Source organism: Pelophylax lessonae (assembly GCF_965119305.1).
Source record: "Pelophylax lessonae genome assembly, chromosome: 3".
Lineage (NCBI taxonomy): Eukaryota > Metazoa > Chordata > Amphibia > Anura > Ranidae > Pelophylax > Pelophylax lessonae.
Window position 1 is genome coordinate 142,719,002 of NC_138770.1, and position 22,760 is coordinate 142,741,761.

Below are 22,760 nucleotides of genomic sequence, written 5' to 3' on the forward strand. Positions count from 1 at the left end.
TGTGGAAAGATTCTCCCACCTGAGCTGTGGATCTGTGCAGCTCCTCCAGAGTTACCATGGGCCTCTTGGCTGCTTCTCTGATTAATGCTCTCCTTGCCCGGCTTGTCAGTTTAGGTGGATGGCCATGTCTTGGTAGGTTTGCAGTTGTGTCATACTCTTTCGGATGATGAATTGAACAGTGCTCTGTGAGATGTTCAAGCTTGGGATATTTTTTATAACCTAACCCTGCTTTAAACTTCCCCAGAACTTTATCCCTGATTTGTCTGTTGTGTTCCTTGGCCTTCATGATGCTGTTTGTTTGCTAAGGCTCTCTAAAAATCCTCTGAGGGCTTCACAGAACAGCTGTATTTATACTGAGATTAAATTACACACAGGTGGACTCTACTTATTAAGTGACTAATGAAAGCAATTGGTTTCACTAGATTTTAGTTAGGGGTATCAGAGTAAAGGGGGCTGAATACAAATGCATGCCACACATTTCACATATTTGTAAAACGTTTTGAAAACCATTTATCATTTCCTTCCACTTCACAATCATGTGCCACTTTGTGTTGGTCTATCACATACAATCCCAATAGTTTTTGGTTGTAACATGACAAAATGTGGAAAATTTAAAGGGGTGTGAATACTTTTTCAAAGCACTGTAGTTTGCTAAATGTACAGTAACTAGATTCCCTTATATTTTTTTAAGTATATCCTTTACTGCACTGGTTAAAGTGGTTTTTAAGGCAGAAGGTATTTTTTTATCTTAATGCATTCTATGCATCAATATAAAAAACCTTCTGTGTGCAGCAGCCCTCCGAGGCCCGCATAATACTTACCTGAGCCCCATCTCGATCCAAGGATGTTGCACGAGTGTCTCGGGTGCCCAGGACTTTTCCTCCTCATTGGCTGAGACTGCAGCGGCACCATTGGCTCCTGGGGATGTCAATCAAAGTCAGTGTGCCAATAAGGATGATGGGGGGGTTGGGGCCTAGCCGCGGCTCCGTGTCTGAATGGACACACAGAGCAGCAGCTCGGCTTGGGTGCCCCTATAGCAAGCTGCTTGCTGTGCGGACCCTCGGCAGGAGGGAGGGGCCAGGAGCACTGGCGAGGGACCTGAAAAGAGCAAGATTTGGGCTGCTCTGTGCAAAACCACTTCACAGGTAAGTATAACATGTTTGTTATTTTTCAACCACAAATAAGGCCCCGTTCACATAGGGGCGACGCAGCGCGCCGCGACCTTGGAGCGGCCGCCACAGACTTCATAACATTGAAAATTAGAACGGGTCCGCAGCTTCCCTATGGGAGGCGACCTATGGCGACCTGTGAGGCGACCAGGTCACCTCACAGGTCGCCTTAGTGTGAACGGGGGCTAAGCCTTTAATATCACTTTAAGGTACATTTAAAGCTGAATTATTTTTTTTATGTTTTGGGTTTAATGCAGGCTGGTTAAAACTCCTGACATAATTTTTGTTTTTGGTCTGTGTCCTCTTGGGGTGTTTTGCATTACTTTTGGTCCCTGGGACAAGAAGTGAGGTTAAGGGCCTGTGTCAAAAGTCTTTTGGTCACATTGAAACTGCTTTTATTCATGTTTAGGAATGAAAAGCAACTTGAAGCAAGTAGGTCAATGCAAGTCAAACACATCTGACATAAATTCTGAATGATCTTACGAGTTTCTCAAACTGAAGTCAAATTGATGCCTTTGACACAAGCCCAAAGTCTGTTGACCCAGGCCTTAACAGAGCCATAGGTGTATGGAACACCCCCCATGCAATTTCCTGCTTGTGGGATTGGCTCACTGATTTTCCCAATATGCATTAAGATACAAGTCAGATTTTAGGCTTCCTGTGCAAGGAAAATTTCATTTTTGGTGAAATACTCCTAAAGGTTTATTCACTTCTAAAGGGATGCAGATCCTGTCACTTTCCTCATTAGAACACTGTAAGTGCATTAGCTGATTTATATTGAAAATTTCACTCCCATTCAGACCATTCACTCTGCAGCCAACAAACAGCTTTTTATTCAGAGCAGGAATAAAGTTTGTTAAAATCCCAAGATTGTACATTGATTATTCAGAGGGGAGTAGTGGTTGTTTTTTTTTTTTTTTTTCTCAACATAAGTGGGGAAAAAAAACAACCTTGTGCTGAGCCAAACGTGACGATTGCCATTGCTGAGTCAACACTGAACTAATTTATTGCAAGTTGAGTGATGCCTTTTTTTCCCTTTTTTACATCTGAATATTGCCACTGCTAACCCCATGTAAAAAAATAAAAAAAATCTGACTTCAACACATTCTAACCCACGATCCTACAGCAAACATGCAGTGAAGCCAGACTGAAATCAGGAAATCTGATCTACATATCCTTTCCAGGTCAGTGACTCAGGAAACTGGCGACATTAGATTAGCATGACAACCAGGCAACTAGCATTTTCTAGAGCTGAACCTTGCAATGGCAGCCTCCTGTTTTATTTAGCACAGTTTTCCTCTAAAAAAAAAAAAAGTTTTGGATAGAGAAACTTTTTAAAACATTATAGATTGCTTTTAATTGCTTTTGCAGATGACTGTGTGAATTTCCGGAGCTTTTAAGAACTGAAGATATTTATGATAAATGTTATTACTGCACACAGCTGACTTCCCATCCTTTATCTCATGGAATAATCCTCCCAAATGCTTCTGGAAATTCAGTATAAAATTGCTGATAACAAAAGCAGAAAGCCTTTACATGAAAGAAGTTCATACATTTTATATAAAACTTTTCATATCTGAGCAGAAAATTTGATATTAGACCTAGATCTATCTTTGCCATCCAGCCAGTTGTTATGTTGGCTGCCATGGCAGGCTTGGTTCACATTAGTGCAGGCCATGGGTTGCGGGTGCGGAAATCGCATTGTTACCAGCAACCACATTGCGCTGCTCTTGCGAGACACGTGGGGCTGCCATTCGTTCTGAATGGCACCCTCATGCATCTCAGCCCACATCGCAAATGCGGCCGCATTTTAAAAAAGGTGAGTGCACCTTTTTTGTGCGGTTCATGTGTGCACCGAGCCAAAGGTAAAAAGTCTTAGGCTGGGTTCACAATGGTGTGGATTGGATGTGAGTTTCCCCACATCCAATTCGCATGTCGGGGGACTGCGACTGACTCACACAGCTCCAGGATAGCTATGGAGCGGTTTGCAGAAGGGTCCTGTGCATCTTCTGGTCCATTTCAGGTCCGAATTCAGCCAAAAATTCTGACCTGAATCCGTGAACAGGGTTGCGGTGGACCCCTTGCTGCGAGCAGCTCCGCACACAGTGTGAACCCAGCCTTAAAGTGACTTTTACCATACTCAATGGTATCTACTTAGAATCCTAGCCAATGATGCTCCAGTTGACATTCCACGTCTTTCTTAAATTGAATTGCACTTGTTAACCTAAAATTGAGACCCTCCCCCCCTTTTCCTTTTGTTGCTACTTGCTAATCCAACTGCTATCCATTCATATGTGTCTTAATGTACATCACTAGACCCAGCACTGTCTTTGTCAACTTATACTAACATACTGTGTGTTCTTATTTGACTTATCGGCCAAATGTTGCGGCCATTGTTCTTGTTAATTGCAATTCTCACAATAAAAAAAAAAAGACTTAAATGGGTAACTCGACTTTCGTGGGAAAAAAAAAATAATATAGCGTATATAATTGCGACAACAAATCCTATTGTGATTGAATGTTATGAAAAAATACCTTTCCTATTAAATCTGCAGCTGCTGTAATTTTCTTTAAATGCAATATGGGTACCTGGAGTTATTCTGTAAACAGAATGCCCCCAAAAACATAATTTCCTGCTTGTGTGATTGGCTCACTGATTTTCCCAGAAGTCTGCTATAAGATACAAGTCAGATTTCAGGCATCCCCTGCAACAAAAATGTCATTTTTGGTGAGATACTACCAGTAGGAACACGTCTAAAGGGATGCAGACCCAGCAGCTTTCATCTGTAGTGCTCTGCAGCTGATTGATAATTATGAAACCGCTCCCATTAGATTCTCTTTCCCATATGGACACAGACAAACACACAGGGATTTCTTCAGAATAACAAAAGGTAGAATTCTGAAACAAAGTTTGTTGAAATCCTTGTAATGTACATAGATCACCCAGAGGGGAATGTTTTTTTTTTCCTCAACAAAAGTGGAGTTACGCTTTAAGTGAAATTGTGCTGCCTGAACTAATAGAGTTGCTTGATAGCAGGCTCAGCAAGAAGTTTAAACTAGCCTCTCCCCACCTCCCTTCACCAAACCTGGGATACAGGTACCTCTCACTGCTGCTTCCCCCAGTGCAGTGCTTAAAGAGGATCTCCAGGCTCCCCCATACAATTAAAAATCAGCTGCTACAAATACTGTAGCTGCTGACTTTTTGTATAAGGACACTTAGGAACCTTTCACGTTGTCCGCTTCGTCGATAGACTCCGTTCTGCTCAGCGGGGATCGATCCGCCGATCCCCGCTGAGCAGGCGGATGACAACTCCGTCTCTGCTCTGTGTGTGGAGACGGAGCTGTCAGATCCCCGCTGTCCTCTATGGAGAGAGCCTGTCCGATCCCATCCGTTGGACGGATGGAAAATAGGGTTTCCATCCGTCCGGATTTGACGGACAGGATCGGATCGGATGGCAGTGGGTGTCAGCGGAGGTGTCTCCACTGACATCCACTGCCCCATAGGGATGCATGGGGCATCCGATCAGGTCCACCTGAAAAACTGACAGGCTGATCTGATGGGATCGTTAGTGTGAAAGGGGCCTTACTCATTCAGGGATCCAGCGATGTCCCCACCTGAACGGATTCTTCAATCGGCTTTGGTTGCAGGCGCCGGCATCTGAAGTAAGGGAAGCAGGAAGTGAAAGTCTTGTGGCTTCACAGCCGGTTTCCTACTGCACCTGCCAGAGTCGAGCTGTGCTTTGTGAATGGTTCTTTAGTCTACATATGTTTGGTAAAAAAAAATTGCAAAAAGCGTATTTTGATTGGTTTGCGCAAAAGTTATCGCTTTTACTAACAAAGGGAAAGATTTTTGTCATTTTTGTTGTTTTTTTTTTTTTTAACGCTTAATGGCGGTGATCTGCGTTTTTTTTTTTTTTGCGGTACTGCGACATTGCGGCGGACAGATCGGACCCTTGACTGACATTTTTGACACTTTTGGGGTTACCAGTGACATTACTGCAGTAATCAGTGCTATACAAATGCACTGTTACTGTAAAACGACACTGGCAGGGAAGGGGGTAACTTTATTGGGGAAGGAGGGGTTAAGTGTATCCCTAGGGGCGTGCTTCTAACTGTGATTGGACATGGCTACTGCTGTAGGAACATTGATCAACGGTCCTACATAGTAGAACCGTGTAATCTCCATTCTTACACAGGGGAGAATGACAGGCGGCTCGTTTACATCAGCCGCCTGCCTTTCTCCCTCTGCACCGACGATCGCTGAGCGACCGGCGGACATCGGGTCCGCCGGTCACACGCACGGACTTGCCAGGAAACGAGCCGGGTCGGGAGCGCGCCTCCGCGGGCGCACGCTCGCCCGCTATTGGCTCCCAAGCAAGTGACAGGCTAGTGACGTATATATACGTCACTTTGCCTGGCCTGACCGCCGCCGTATATAGTCGGCAACCGGTTAAAGCCGAGCTAAACACATCGATTTAACTGCTTTCCAAAACAATCTCAGGAAGACCACTGATTCCCTCCTCTGCAGGCGCCGAGTGCTGATCCCAAGAGCCCTTCCCTGCTCCACACATGTAACAAACACAAAGGGTCACACTTCTGTGATGTCACTGGCATGTCAGTTTAGTTAGCCATAGCTGGCAACGGACATATCTATGGCTGTATAAACTGACATACCAGTGATGTCACCAGAGTGCGACCCTTTGTGTTTGCTACATTCTTCCCAAAATAGTTTTATTCAAGGCATGCTGTTCATGAGCTCTATCACAGTTGCCTGTGCTCTCAACCGAACTACGAAGACATCAAATGGCTGGTGTCATAACTGATCACATGTGCAGCACCACAACTGCAGATCCAACAGAGGCGGGCAGTTACCTTCTCTGTAAAGGAGAGGAGGGTTTAATTCTTCTTTAGGTGAAACATTTCACAAGTATTAAAGTATTTGTAAATCTTAAAGCAGAACTAAACTTGCCTCCTATCGCTTCCATGCTGGCAGCGGCATCTTCACTTGCTCTTCTTCTGGGTTCAGGACCTTTGGCCATCTTAATTGGCCAGGCTGGAAAGATGTAACTCCCCCGCATGTACATGGAAGTTCATTCCAGCATCACACTCACAGCTCAATCTGCATTCCAAAAAAGATTGCTAGCAGGCAGGTAAGTTTGCTTTATTGCAGAGAAGACATGCCCCTTTTGCAATAAAGAGCCTGCCTGTTTGCAATATATTTATTTTACAGCTTAGTTATGCTTTAACAATGAACTTCACTTGTTTGCTTCTATTCTATTATATTCTATTCTATCTAGTCTGTTAACCTCTTGCTGCCCACCTAATGCGTTATGTGCGGTGGCAGAAGAGGAGGAGCATGTTCATTGCACAGTGACCGAGCTTTCAAAAACAACTTTTTTATCCTAATTGGGTTCTGTCTAGAGAAGAAAAAAAAACTTTTGGTCTCTACAAATACTTGGCAGCCAGTCATGTGACCATTGTGATTGGCTTTCACATTGGTCACATAATCAGGAGGCCAGTACTGCTGGCTGCCAAATATTTGTAGAGACCAAAAGTTTTTTTTTTTTGTTGTTTTGTTTTCTCTCTAGATGGCAGAAGCCAATTAGGATACAAAAGTTGCAAATAGGCTGGTCCTTCCTGCCCCCCCCCCCCCCCCGGGCGTAAAGATCCTGTTAAAGGGATGCCGGGTAGGTGAGAAGGGGTTACATTTTGAACTAATAAAATAACACCAGACATCCCGAACAGTGGCATTTTTTCTGCCCGTGTGCATGAGACCTAACGGCACTACTATTAAAGTACAAAATAATGAAGAAGTAATTACACTAAAAAGTACACAAAAATATAGCAGCTAGCACCCCAATTAATAAAAGTTAGTAAACTGTGTTCTATAAACACATGCTGTGCTTCTAAATTCTCAAACCAAGGGAGCTGCATAGCATGAAACTATAAAAACGGATGCTTTAGTAAAACATCAGTGTACTCACGTAGATGTATTTAGAGAACGCATTGAGTAATATAGCCACTCCCAAAGGTTAAACAGGCCGCTTCTGAACTGCAAGTGCATGATGACGTCATAAGTGTGCGCTCCACTCAACGCACTTCACCATAAATTAAATCTCCCAGGGCATGGATAATCCGTTATGATGAAATGCGAAATGGGCACAGCCAACGTTTGTGATGTCATCACGCACTCTGAGTCCGGAAGCGTCGCGCTTTACTTTCGGGAACGGCTTTTTTTTTTTTTTTTTTACATGTGCTCTCTAATTACATCTGTAGGAGTACGCTGATAATTTATGAAAGCATCAGCTTTTATAAGGAAATCAGGAACAAGTGCAGCGCTCACAACTGGGAACAGATCCATGAATTGCACATGGAATCCAAAAACAGGTGCTTTGGCTCGCTATGGTGTGCTCAATACACCAGAATTCAGCATAAAGCAAAAGTAGTAGCCAGCAACTCCCAACATCTGTATGAATATCTTTATCTCTTGTACAGGAGTAGATAAAATGCTTACATGTTTGTGAACGAGGTTACCCGCCGAAACGTGTAAGCATTTTATCTACTCCTGTGCAAGAAATAGAGATATTCATATGGATGTTGGAGTTGCCGGCTACTACTTTTGCTTTATGCATCAGCTTTTATAGGTTTTATGCTATACAGCTCCCTTGGTTTTTCTCTTTGACTACATTGGAGAACCGGAGGGTAACGTTTAGACCTGAGTGGGATGTGCCTTATTTCCTGTGACTGGAGCCAGTTCACATTAGGCCTTAGTCCCCATTCACACTTGTGGGACTTGTCATGCGACTTCGAACCCCTAAGTCGAATATCAAGTCGCACCCCTTCTTTTCCAATAAGTACTGTTCATATCTGTCTGACTTTAAGTCACAGCGATTTTAAAGTAGTTCCTGCACTACTTTGGTCCCACTTTCATGTGGCATGAGGGCTATAGACTTCAATGTAAACCCTCAAGTCGCATGAAAGTCGCACCTGAATTATATAAATGTGACTTGTGTGCAACTTTGTAGAGCACACAGTCACATGGTCAAAGCCAAAGTCGCAATGGAAATTGCACAATTTTGAAGTTGCACAAGTGTGAATGGAGCCTTATTTGACTTCAGGTATAGAGAGTCAAATTGTCTGGTTTAGCATGCTGTGGAGGAACGCATTGGTGAGGTCAATCACAGTTTGAAGAACTGCACTTCAATGCATTTTTGTCACGTACCTAATCAGAGACTGAAATGACAAGGTTGGCCTCTCTTGTATCTCCAGGCTAGGTCCTGCTGAGGGTGGAACAGAGGGTACTGAGGGACAGGAGGAACACGAGTGACGGCAGGTGTAGATAGGAGCACTTGCAGCAGGCGATGCGGTCCTAGGCTGGCTGGCAGAACCTCAGGTCAGAAACGGGAACTGTGCATTGAGATCCAGCCGAAGTTATAGGAGCACCTGGGCTGCAGGGTCTGGATACGAGACTTGTCAGAGTTCCCAGCAGACTTGAGACAGGAACTCACTGTGGTGAGCAGAGCTGGTACAGATGACAGCCAGGTAGGCACTCGAACAGGATGTGGGAATCGAGCCAGGAACAGATGCATGGTCACAGGGATAGCCAAGGTCAGCAGCAGGCGGGCAGCAAGGCACAGAATCGTAAAGCAGAGATGTGGTGAGGAACAGAGCCGGGGTCAGGAATTGGTGACAAGACAGCAGATCCAGGTTCAAGTCAGAGGCAAGTCTGGTCAGCAATAAGGGAACAAGCAGAGTAGTAAGCAGGACACGGAATAACTGAAAGACCAGTCAGCACTTAAAGGAGTTGTAAAGTCCGAAGGTTTGCATTCTATGCATTAGGATAAAAAGGCTTCTGTGTGCAGCAACCCCCTTCAGCCCCCCTAATACTTACCTGAGCCCCCCTCTCTATCCAGCGATGTCTGCGAGTGCCTTAGCCGTCCGGGACTCTCTCTCTCTCCTGATTGGCTGAGATACAGGAGTGGCGCCATTGGCTCCAACTGCTGTCAATCAAACTCAGCTAATCAGGAGAGAGAGGGGGCAGGGCCGAATGGCAACTCTGTGACTAAATGGATACACAGAGCTGCAGCTCGGTTCAGGTGCTCCCATAGCAAGCTGCTTGCTGTGGGGGGCACTCAACAGGGTGGAGGGGCGAGGAGAGCCAAAGAGGGACCTGAGAAGAGGAGGATTGGTGCAGTTCTGTGCAAAACCAACTGCACAGAGAAGGTAAGTGTGACACGCATTGTTATTTTATTAGAAAAAAAAGAAAAAAATAGACTTTACAATCACTTTAAGCATGACCGAGAGCATCCTTAAATAGCCCGTTTGGGGCCAACATGCACAGAGTACGCGCCTGTGTGCATTTATACACACGCCTGGTAATAATTCTGTTGTGAATTCTGCGCATTTCTGCGAGCCAAAAGTCTAAATGGCATTCTCTGACAATTTTGTTGCACTTACTGGAAGGATATATTGCAAGATTCTCTATATCACATAAATTTGATGGACTTTTCTTCTGTCTATTTTGTGTATATATTTTATTGTTGACGTATGATTTGTTTATGACTGGATTTAGAAACGCAGCATGTGTTTATATAAAACATTTCATCAATTTATATAGATTGGGGTATTAGCAGCTATATTTTTGTGTATTTTGCAACGCGATTATTTTATTTCTTCACTATATTATGGTAGTCCGATTAGGTCTCATGCACACAAGCAGAAAGAATGCCCTTGTTAGGGGTGTCTAATGTTTCATTTTTTATTTTATTCAATTTTTTTATGCCTCTAAACGCAGTTCTATGTTAGCCTACATAGCCATGCATATTAGGCGTTTAGATCCTTATTTTTAGAGGCTTAAAAAATGCACCAAAACTGTGTTCAGAAAAGAGTAGATGAGCATAATTTACGTGCATATGAGAGTAAGGCCCCTTTCACACTTGTGGACCATTCAGATCCGCCTGTCAGTTTTTTAGGCGGATCTGACCGGATGCCCCATGCATCTCTATGGGGCAGCGGATGTCAGCGGAGACATGTCCGCTGACATCCGATCCGATCCTGTCCTTCAAATCCGGACGGATGGAAACCCTATTTTCCATCCGTCCGTTCTCATCCGATTCCCCTATAGAGAACAGAGGGGATCTGGCACCTCCGTCTCCGCACACAGAGCGGAGACGGAGCTGTCATCCGCCTGCTCAGGGGGGATCAGCAGATCTATCCCCGCTGAGAAAAATGGAGTCCGCTGACGGAGTGGACAGGTGTGAAAGGGGCCTAAGTGTAGTCCAATGGCCAGAATAAATTAATGTTCTGCCCAGTAGATTAATTTACGATCAACACCTAATAAGCATACAAACTCACCATTAGAGGCATTTTTTCTGCCGAGTTCTAGCAGAAAGAATCCAGCATATTTAGGGTTAATAACTCGAACTCCCGTGGGCATAAGGGCTTAGAGATGATCTCTGATTTGCTTCAATAGTTTACTGCAAATTTGATGTCATTATTGCTCCTGGCTGTTATGTGCAGCGAGGAGACAAAGTTAGCAGCGCATTACCTACACACCTTGTTCTGAGATCACTAGGAGTCCTGTTTTCAGCTTCTGCTGAAGGTTTGGTGTGGCCAATCTAAATATTTATGTTCATCTGGGCTCTAGAACCCAACACCTCTGTACAGTAGTCAGTAAGCCGTTAATACAGCGAAGGTTTATTTACATTGGTCTGGCTCTGCAAAGTATGGGTGTGGAGGCATCGGGGCCAAGAAGGGGTTAAAGAACCCTGGCGCAGCTATCCTAAGCCTCCATATGTATCCTTTGTCATAGTGCTTGGCAGCCCGCTTTGAAAGGATCCTTTTTTTAATTTAAACCGCTGGCCCAGTGTTTTCTGAGCTTCCCCTCGCACGTAGCATTAGGGATGGAAAACTCTTTCATTCCACACGTGGCAATTTAACAGGCTGAAACTGTTTTTTCATCCCCTCTGATGCGAGGCATCAGATGCAAATTGCATGGCCCTGAGAGGAGCCGCAAAGAGTTCTGCTAGCCACCGCCAGGATGTTACTGCGGGCAGGGCATGATCCACGCAGATCTTGTAGAAAGGATACTTGTCTCTTCATGTGTAGACTACACTGATGTCACTTGTCATTCTTCTGCTATGTACAGAGAGGTGCGTCTCGGGAGGAATGGCATAGAGGAGATAAAACAGCACGCCTTCTTCAAGAATGACCAGTGGACCTGGGACAACATCCGAGAAAGTAAGATTTATTACTTCATCAGAATTGTAAAAATGCATTTTTTAATTTCTGTGTTCTAGCATCTTGTTTTTTTTTTTTTTTTTTTTTTGTTAAATCAGGTAATTTTTATTGAAATGATTTTCAGATAGAAAAAAAAACAATATACGCCATGAATACATGGAAAAATGAAAAGCATAAAATAAACAATTTAGGGAAATAAGAGAAATGAAAAAAAAAAAAGCCATCTTCTGTTTTTAAAATAATTTATGTGTGCTTTAACCACTTGCCCTCTGGGAGATATACCCCCTTCATGACCAGGAGATTTTTTTGAGATACGGCACTGTGTTACTTTAAAGGCCCGTACACACGTACCGATCGTCGGCATACAAACGTCGGTGGACGAAAGATCTGCCGATTGTACGCGTGTTAGTATGGTGCCTCCGACAGATGTCTGCGCACAATCCGCGGACAAAAGTCTTTCATGCAAACATGAAAATTTTTGTCTGCGGACACCAGAACGGACGATTGTTCGCCTGTCAGTACAGAATTCGGCCGACAGACCGCAGATTTGCAAGACTGGGCATGCTCAGAAAATTAAAAACACAGGGAAAGTTAACCATTACATGACATCACTTCTGCAGTCAGCTGAAGTCTGCAGACAAAATTCTTGTGCTGTCCTTGTGCTGTCTTTGCACTTTTCAACAGACACCGACATCCCGGGGAGAAAAGAGGAACATTTGTATGCCGACCATCGGTACGTGTGTACGGGGCTTAATTGATAATTGTGCGGCTGTGCGACACTGTACCCAAACAAAATTTATGTCCTTTTTTCCCCACAAAAATAGCTTTCTTTTGGTGGTATTTGATCACCAATGCGGTTTTTAATAATTGCACTATAAACAAAAAAATACCGACAATTTTGAAAAAGAAACACTATTTTTTACTTTCTGCTATAAAACAAAGGCAATAAAGAAAAAAATCAAATTTCTTCATCAGTTTAGGCCAACATGTATTCTTCTACTTATTTTTGGTAAACAAAATCCCAAAACGGGTATATGGTTTGCGCAAAAGTTATAGTGTCTACAAACTATGCCAAATGTTTTTAAATTTTTGTTTACTAGTTATGGCAGCGATCAGTGACTTATAGCAGGACTGTGATATTGTGGCAGACAGTCGAATACTAACTGACACTTTTTGGGGACCAGTGACACTAATACAGTGTTCAGCACTAAAAATATGCATCGTCACTTTACTAATGACACTGGCTGGGAAGGAATTAAACATCAGGGGTAATCAAAGGATTAACGGTGCGCCTAGCCAGTGTTTTCGAACAGTGTTGTTCCTGCAAAGGAACACAGGATCAATGCCTTCCCTACTGACAGAACATCGATCTGCCTTGTTTACATAGCCAGATCGCGCCTCTACCGAATGATCAGCAGGTGCCAGCAGACGTCTAGTCCACGGTACCCAGAGACCAGCTTCCGCTGTGTGTAATCACAGTCGAAGTGGGTCGCCAGTGGCACGCATTCGCGCCACAGACCCGGAAGTGTCGGATCACATACTAGGTACGTGATCCGGCATAGAGTGGTCGCCCTGTAGCAGTAATGTACGGTGGGCGGTCCGCAAGTGATTAATTTGTGGTAATGTTTATTTTTTTCGTTTTTAAGGATTTGGTTGTGCAACTTTTTGTAATCTAGCTGTATACCTTTTGAAAAGTGTAGTGTTTAAACGTATGTCATACTGAAATAATTTGTTCTCATGCCATTTAATTGAAATATAATTAATTGCTTAGATGTTACATTTTCTAGATTTACTTAAATTCCAAACTTGGGTATTTACAATGAAAGATTGAAATATAGCTGGGATATGCGCTTTTATTTAACAAGACACTGGTTACCCTTCTTCCACTGGCTTGTCGCCCCCTTGCCTTGTTGCAGTCGCCCCCTTGCCTTGTTGCAGCTATACCTATAATGAGTGCTTCGTGTTACTAGCAGTCACAGTCTCGTACTTTTCTTATTTTCTCCTGATATATTTCATAGACTTTATTTTTTGATCAGATAAAATTTTAATGTTAGACCAAACATAAAAATGATGTACGTCAAAGGAAGGGAAAACGTACATGCATAAAATGTATGTGTGTGTGTATACATAAATATAATTTTATATTTAATACAAACTGCTGTTTAAATTAAGAACAGAATGCTCATCCATAAAACAGCAAGCCGCAAAATCCTGATCAGTTAAAATATATGTCCAGCAAAACTTTTTTTTAAGTTGTGGTTAGTGTGTAAAATGATTAGAACCCCTGTTAGATTTTTACTGCTGTCCATGTTTCCATTAGAAAGATTCCCCCTTTTAGGCCTCATGCACACTGGACGTTTTTGGAGCTGCTGTTAGCAGCGTCAGACGTTTTTTTTTGCAGCTGCAGAACGCCCATCCATGTTATTCTATGGCCTCATGCACACATAGAGCTTTTAGGAGCTCCAAGTGGCATAGGCGTTTTACAGCTCCAAAAAAAAACCCAGGAACTGTGCGTTCTGGAGCTGCAGCGTCAAGCTGTAAAAACGTCTGAAGCTGCTAAAGGCTGAATAACGTGGCTTAACGTGCGTTAAGCCACGTTATACGTTTTTTTTTTCTTCCATTCAAAATCAATGGTTCCCTATGGGAGCCTATTGATTTGAGGGGGAACTCCACGCCGAAATGGGGAAAAAAACGGCGTGGGGTTCCCCCCCAGGTTCCAAACCAGGCCCTTCGGGTCTGGTATGGAATTTGAGGGTAGCCCCACGCCGAAAAAACGGCGTGGGGTCCCCCCCAAAATCCATACCAGACCCTTATCCAAGCATGCAGCCCGGCATACCAGGAAAGGGGAGGGGAAGAGCGAGCGGCCCCACCCCCCCTGGATCATACCAGGCCACACGCCCTCAACATGGGGGGTGTGGGTGCTTTGGGGCAGGGGGGGCTCTGCACCCCCCACCTCAAAGCACCTTGCCCCCATGTTGATGAGGACAAGGGCCTCATCCCCACAACCCTGGCCGGTGGTTGTGGGGGTCTGCGGGCAGGGGGCTCATCGGAATCTGGAAGCCCCCTTTAACAAGGGAGCCCCCCAGATCCCGGACCCCCTCCCTATGTGAATGGGTATGGGGTACACTGTACCCCTACTCATTCACCACATGAAAGGCAGTGTATGGAAATAATGACAGGAGACGTTTTGGAAAGTTTATTAAAAATCTTCATCCGGCTCTTCTTGTCTTCTCCTCTCCGGGGGTCTTCTGCTGTCCGCTCCTCTCCGGGGTCTTCTGCTCTTTTGCTGTCCGCCCTTCTGCTGTTCTCTCTTCTTGTCTTCTCCTCTCCGGGGGTCTTCTGCTGTCCGCTCCTCTCTGGGGTCTTCTGCTCTTTTGCTGTCCGCCCTTCTGCTGTTCTCTCTTCTTGTCTTCTCCTCTCCGGTCTTCTGCTGTCGGCTCTTCTTCTTCCTCCGGTCCTCCTCCGACGAAGTCTCAGACGATTATGCTGGTCTCTGGTCTCTGCAGCTTATCATATAGCCATTAGGGGCGTGGCCGCCAGATGACGTCATCGGGAGACCAAGCCCCCTTGTGTCACATGTGGAACCCCACGCCGTTTTTTTCCCCATTTCGGCGTGGAGTTCCCCCTCAAGATTCTCACAGCGCAAGTCGCGCCGCAAGTCGGATCACCCTGATCCGACCTGCGGTGCGACTTCCATTCAAATCAATAGGCTCCCATAGGGAACCATTGATTTTGAATGGAGGCAGAAAAAACGCTGCTAACAGCTACTGTGGCCAAACGTGCAATAACGCTAATTGAAAAAGCTACTGAAAGTACGTTTTTACAGCTGCTGTTTCCCGGCGTCAAGTAAACAGCTTTGGAGCACGTTTTTATGACGCCCTGTGTGCATGGAGCCTTACAGTCAGGGGGACAATTGGTTTACAGGAAGTAAGGGAAAATCAACAGGATCACAGGCAAAAAATGTTTTAGGAGTCAGGAAATCTCTCTAACCACTTGCTGACCACAATAAGTATATATACGGTGCAGCTTGCAAGTGGTTTACCGGGGTTATGACTGAAGCTATCAGCTAAAACCCCAGTATTTTTTTTTCAGCCTGTGATTGTCTTTTTAAACAATCCGAGCAGCTAATTAGCCACTGGATCACTTTTAGAGGCAGCGGGAGTGTTTCCCCCCCCCCACCCTCTCCTACTGACAGTTCACGCGGCTGGCAATAGAGGTGAACAGAGACCAGATCGTCTTTAATCACCTCTATGATCTGACAACAAAGGGACTTCCAGCGCTAACTGTGATATCTCTCACTCTCAGGAATGAATAAAGTCAAATTACCGTGTGGTGCTGCTGCTGCTAATTAATGCTGATTCAGCATAAGTCAGTGAATGGGGGGGGGGGGGGCAGGGGCAGCAGCGCTATCCCACGGTACATAGTCTACAATGTAACTCAGGCAGACTTGATGGAAAACCTTGAAAAGTTTATTTATAAAAATATATATAGTGATGATTAAAACATAATAGAATGTATTCCAAACCAGATCTGTAGCGTTGCTCGGGGTCACAGGATGACCGAGCTGCTGGGTGAGCCGGAACTGTGTAGATGATCACAACAGGGAACCAGGCATAAGGGGGAAGGATCTTATGTGCCAAAAGCAGCACGTCTACACTGCTTCGGTGCGAGCAGCCACACTATCGGGTGGGAGGAAGCCACGCCACCCTACCGGCTGGTCCGGTCTGCTTTTGGCACATAAGATCCTTCTCCCTTATGCCTGGTTCCCTGTTGTGATCATCTACACAGTTCCGGCTCACCCAGCGGCTCGGTCATCCTGTGACCCCCAGCAACGCTACAGATCTAGTTTGGAATACATTCTATTATGTTTTAATCATCATCACTATATATATTTTTTATAAATAAACTTTTCAAGGTTTTCCATCAAGCCTGCCTGAGTTAAGGCCCGTACACACGTACCGATTGTCGGCCGTAAATATTCGGCCAACGTCCGATCGGCCGATTGTCGGCTTGTTAGTATGATGCTTCCGACAACCGACTGTGACTTTTCGGCCGAACAAAATCTGGTCTGCATGCTATAAAATTTTTGTTGGCCAACACCAGAATGCCCGATTGTTCGTCAGTCAGTACAGAATTCGGCCGACAAAAGCCAGATGAGCAAGACTGGGCATGCTCAGAGAAGAAAAAACACACGGAAAGTTAACCATCACATGACATCACTTCTGAAGCTGGTTGTTGTTGGCCGACAACATTCGTGTGTAGTCTTGAGCACTTTTCAACCAACATGACAGCACTGGACAAAAGACGGCCGATCGTTTGGCCGACAATTGGTACGTGTGTACGGGGCTTTACATTGTAAACTATGTACCGTGGGATAGCGCTGCTGAAAACCCCCCCCCCCCCCCCCCATTCGCCTCTATGATCTGACAGCTTTTTTCCTTTTGGGATAAAGGTTTTACATGAGTAGGGTGAGGTTGCTATGCATGGCATAGACATAGAAATAGCCACATGTGAGAGGAGAGCAAGTAGAGGCTGCAGAGACACACCGAACCATAAAAGGGGAGCAGAGACACAGCCACACATGAGAGGTTAGGAGGAAGAAGCAGCAGATCTACAACCACACATGAGAAGGGAGAAGGAAGAGGCTGCACAGCTAGCTACAGATTAGATGTACGCCTAGTACACATGGGCCGAATGTCGGGCGGCATCAGCTGGTTTAATAAAAACCGTCTGACATTCAGCCATGTGTATGGCAGCCGATCTGACAGAAGCCGGCTTCTGTCAGATGGACATGCTTGAGAACCAGCATCCCACAGGCTCCCAATCAGCGCTGTCAGCCAATGGCTGGCTTCTGTTGGACGTGCATGCTGGAAAACCAGCAGCGGACCAGCTCCCGATCAGCATTCTCAGCCAATGGCTGAGAGCGCTGACCGGAGTGTTCTACCAGGAACACACTTGCTCAACAGGGGGGATCGTTGGTACAGCAGCTTCTACTTGAGCTGTCAGTTTTTTTTTCGTTCAACCCAGAGCTGATAAGTGTGTACTGGGCTTTGAAAGGAGAAACACAGAGACGCACAGTTTAGAGAAGGGATAGGCTGCAGGAACAGCAAAATCACAGTTATATGTGCATAGCAAGGCAGGCAATAGAAGGGAGTTGACATGTTGTTAAATGCCATCCGGAGGCCCCAAAATAGTTCAGCAGATGGTGAAGAGAGAGAAACCTCTGTATAACTGACCAAAAGCTGTTTGACTTTGGACAGTTCCTGATGAACCGGCCAAAATTCACGTAGGCCCTGTTTACACCTGACCCATTTTCAGCTTGACGCTTGTAGCTCTAAAACGCTCAACAAGCCAAATCCCATTCATTTTAATGACCCATATGAGCGTTTTGTCGCCTGAAGCAAAACGCTTGTCACTCAAAAAAGGAGCTTCTTTTTGGCAGATTACAGGCATTTTTGCCCCCAAAGACTGCAATAGAAATGCCTGGAAACGCCTCACTTGAGCATTTTAAGAGCATTTTCTTGCGTGTAAGCTGTAAAACGCTTGTAATACACTTCTAAAACTCTCAAAAACTCTAAAATAAAAAACTCCTGAAAGTCGCTCTGTTCAGGTGTGAACAGAGCCTTAGTGGTTAGCCTTGTCTGCTCCCTCCCGCTATTCAATTGAAAAATTGAAGGAGCAGAGCAGCAAATTGTTGGATGAACAGCGGCTGCATCCTATCAGGTTTTAGAATACATTAGCCCAGTAGGTATGTTCACTGTTTAGCGTGGCAAGCTGAATATGTTGGATCTTATTAATTCAGCCGGCAGGATGTGTATATATATAAATCCACTTGCACCTCTGGATTATAATTTCTAGGATGGTAAGCCGCAAGTTCAAATACTATAATAATAATTATGTATATGCAAAGTAGGTTTGTAAAAACTGCGCTAACCTCTGGTTAAGTGGGTTGGACAACTCCACTGCTGTAAAGTGTTTATACTCTAGTATACTTATGGAGTGTCTTTTATAAATTATATAAAAATTATAAAAATATCACAGGAACAATTTACACCATATATGATGTCACCATCAATAAGTGCAAGTGTTTAACTTAATATATTAATATCATACATAAAGTGCATAAAAAGTGCTGGCTAACAAATATAATATAAAAATAATGTGCAATAACATATATATATTGTGCAAAAATGCTATGTTTATGGGAAAAAAAACCAAAGACTGTGACGTCAGAGGTTTATATACAGTCCATCCTGCTGTGCTGAAAAGAAAGTGCAATTGTGCAATACAGTCCTCTTCGTGCCAAATAAAGTGCTGATGCTGTTTGGTGTGACCCTCCACTTCACCTCGGGTGCCCAGTGGTAAGAAAACTCACTTACCAGATTCCGGGGATTCCTGTTGGCGTACGCCAGCAAAAATCAATCTACGCTTGGTTTTGTATGCCCCGGGTTCCTCATATGTGGATGTAGGTCCTCTGGATATGGCTGGTGGCTCAAAATGTGAAAGAAAAAAGGCTCCTCATCGTGTAGAGGGTTAAAAAACTCTTTATTTTAAAAAACTCTGCACACGAACATCATGTTTGAAAAGCCACTCTTCACACAAAAAACATTAAAAAGCCACTCCAAATAGTCCACTCGTGACCAAAAAATACCAGAATATGTCTATAAAATCTATAAAATGTCCGCTCGTGCCCTTTACAGCCTTGTATCAGCCTCGCGGCTGCCTTCCAGGGTCTGTGGGTGAAGCTCGCACTGAGACGCCGTACCCGGAAGTGGGAAACTTGGCGTGCGGTTCACCGATGGGCTCAGAGCGAGGCAGCGTGCGTATCAACTTGACGCGTTTCGTCAGATGTGACGTCTTCTCAGTGCTTATCCTTTTCCTCCTTGCACAAAGGAGCAGATACTGATCCTGCTGATAGTTTAACCACTTTAGCCCCGGAGGGTTTGGCTGCTCAATGACCAGGCCCTATTTTGCGATTCGGCACTGTGTGACTTTAACGGACAATTGCGCGACGATGTACCCAAATTAAATTGACGTCCTTTTTTTCTCACAAATAGAGCTTTATTTTGGTGGTATTTCACCACCTGTGCAATTTTTTTTTTTTTTTTTTTTGCGCTATAAACGAAAAAAGATCGACAATTTTGAAAAAATAACAATATTTTTCAAATTTTTTTTAATGAAATTCTCAAAAAAAAATTTAAAAATCAATTTTTTTTAACATTTTAGGCCAATTTGTTTTCTGCTACATATTTTTGGTAAAAAAAATCGCAATAAGCGTATTTTGATTGGTTTGCGCAAAAGTTATTGCGTTTACTAACTACAGGAAAGATCTGTCATTTTTATTTATTCATTTTTTTAAATAGTAATGGCAGCGATCTGCGATATTTTTTTTTTTTTTGCGGGACTGCGACATTGCGTTGGACAGATCGGACCCCTGACTGACATCTTTTACACTTTTGGGAGTACCAGTGACATTACTACAGTAATCAGTGCTATAAATATGCACTGTTTCTGTAAAAATTACACTGGCAGGGAAGGGGTTAACTTTACTGGTGATCAAGGGGTTAAGTGTGTCCCTAGGGGCGTGATTCTAACTGTCAGGGGAAGTGGCTAGTGAAGTAACCACAGAGACATGCGATCCTATACAGCAGGATCGCATAGCCTCTGTGCCTACTTCAGTGAGAATGACAGACAGCTGTGTTTACATCAGCCGTCTGTCTTTCTCCCTCTGCTGCGGGACATCGCGGGTGGCTGGCGGCCATTGGAGCCGCCGGTCACACGCACTGGCTCCCCAGAGAATGAACGGGCGTGGGAGCGCGCCGCCGCAGTAAATGTACGGTGGGTGGGGCGGAAGTGGTTAAGGACCGCTCTCCTAAAGTAACTGCCTGTCAACTGCCTGTCTCCTGGAATCTCCTCTATGCTCTTGAGACTCTGCTGGGAGAGGCAAGTGCACATATTGATGTGCCATCCTGGAGGAGTTAGACCGCCTGTGCAACCTCTAGGGTCCAGGTATCCCCTCATACTACCAGTAGTGACACTGACCGTAGTCAAATGCAAAACTACTGAAAAACAGTCAGAAAAGATGAGTAGGGGAAAAAATGTCAGTGGCCTCATCCTGCAAAACTATTCCTGTTTTAGAGGCCGTCTCATTGTTGCCCATCTAGTTCCCCTTTTTCATTAAAACCAAAGCACCTGAAGCTGATAAATAACCCCCTCTGCTACTTAACTGACCAGATCAATATCCCAGGAATTTAATTTACTTGATGCTATTAAACTGATTAAAAAAATGTTCCTTTAATTTTTTTGAGCGCTGTGTGTGTGTATGTACCATGTTTCCCCGAAAACAAGACCGGGTCTTATAATAATTTTGGCTACAAAAAACACACTAGGACTTATTTTTAGGGGATGTGTTATTTATTTACGGTATGTACAATATTCTACATTTGTTCAATTACAGTTATGTCATCATGACGATCCTAAATTGGTTGTAAAAAAAAAAAAAAAAATATCCTGATCCTTTAAACCAGGGGTGGGGAACCTTTTTTCTGCCAAGGGCCAATTGGGTATTTATGAAATCATTCAGGGGCCTTACAAAATTATTAACTTCAAAATGTGCCTGTTATATTTGGTTTAAACATTTAATTAACTCACCCCTAATGTGATGGCTGCTACTGCTTCTCTTTGATAAGGTGTGTGATGTTAGCTGGTATTGATGATGTTGCTACTCGCAACTGGTTTTCCAGGTTTGCTTCGGTCAGTCTGGAGCTCAGTCAACTCTTTGTGGTGGTAAGTTTTGAAAAGAACTGCTGGCGGGTACTGCTGGTGGGTACAGCTGGCTGGTACTGCTGATGGGTACAGCTGGCTGGTACTGCTGTGGGTACTGCTGGCTCAGGCTGGTACTGCTGGCTTGTACTGTGCTGTGGGTACTGCTGGCTGGTACTGCTGTGGGTACTGCTGGCTCAGGCTGGTACTGCTGTGGGTCCTGCTGACTCAGGCTGGTACTGTGCTGTAGGTACTGCTGGCTGGTACTGGTGTGGGTACTGCTGGCTCAGGCTGGGACTGCTGGCTGGTACTGTGTTGTGGGTACTGCTGGCTGGTACTGATGGTTCTGACTGGTATTGCTGTGAGTACTGCTGTCTCTGGCTGATACTGCTGTCTCTGGCTGGTACTGCTGGCTCTGACTGGTACTGCTGGCTCTGGCTAGTACTGCTGGTTCTGACTGGTACTGCTGGTTCTGACTGGTACTGCTGGTTCTGACTGGTACTGCTGGTTCTGGCTGGTACTGCTGGTTCTGGCTGGTACTGCTGGTTCTGACTGGTACTGCTGGTTCTGGCTGGTACTGCTGGCACTGCTGGCTCTGGCTGGTACTGCTGATTCTAGATGGTACTGCTGTGTGTGCTGCTGGCGCGAAATGCTGGTTAGCAGCGGCGCCGCGCTGGAGAAAGAGACAATGTTTCCTGTATTGGTCACAGGCGGAGTGCATTTGATATCACTCCGCCTGTGACTCACTCAGACTATCAGAACAGAGCCAGAACTATACAGGAAGCATCGGCTCCGTTCTGACAGATCAGCTAAGAGACACAGACTCAGCTGCACGGGGGGCCGAACCAAATGACTTTGAGGGCCGCAGGTTCCCCACCCCTGCTTTAAACCATGATAGACTTGTGTCCTTTACCCCTCTCTATGTTCTAATAAACCTGGAATGAAAAAAATAAAATGTTTTTAAAAAGTTCCTGTGTCCTCTCTCTCTCTTTCCTACTATCAGCTCAGGAGTCAGCATTATGACATTCTGAAATCCCAAAAATAAACCTTGGTTAACACATCGTAAAATTATGTTATCGGTTTTGTAAAAAGATTATATAACGTGCAATGTGTCTCCTTTTGTAACTTTATAGTGAAAAAGGTCTTTTTTACAGCGATGCTGGGCGCTCTCGTGACCCGCCGGAGCTCTTCTTCCCCACCCTGAAACACTCAAGAAGGAGAGGCCGCTGACTTCAGCTGGGAGGAGAGGAGAAGATCTTCGGGGGTCACATAGATGCCCAGCGACGTGGTAAAAAAGGGATTTACCACAATAAAGTTACAGAGGGAGACACACTGCACATTATATAATCTTTTTACAAAATAGATTATATGTTTTTACAACAACTTTAACTAGGGCTTATTTTTGGGGTAGGGCTTATATTGTAGCCATTCCCAAAAATAGCGCTAGGTTTTATTTCTGGGGTAGGGCTTATTTTCATGGAAACAGGGTATGTATGTATATAAATAAAAATATATATTTCACTTTCGTTCATTGACGGACACAGCTCCAAATATTCTTGACCAATCTGTTCATGCTCCTCTCCATAGAAG

General features: G+C 44.5%; 1 protein-coding gene across 4 annotated transcripts in view; it reads left to right on the forward strand.

Annotated features, from left to right (window-relative positions):
• Positions 1–22,760, forward strand: part of ROCK2 (Rho associated coiled-coil containing protein kinase 2) — a 318,978-nt gene that overhangs the window by 208,852 nt on the left and 87,366 nt on the right. For all 4 annotated transcript variants that reach the window (XM_082251873.1, XM_082251874.1, XM_082251875.1 and 1 more), the window contains exon 8: positions 11,317–11,408. In XM_082251873.1, coding sequence (XP_082107999.1) covers positions 11,317–11,408 — 92 coding nt within the window. The remainder of the gene's footprint in view (positions 1–11,316; positions 11,409–22,760) is intronic.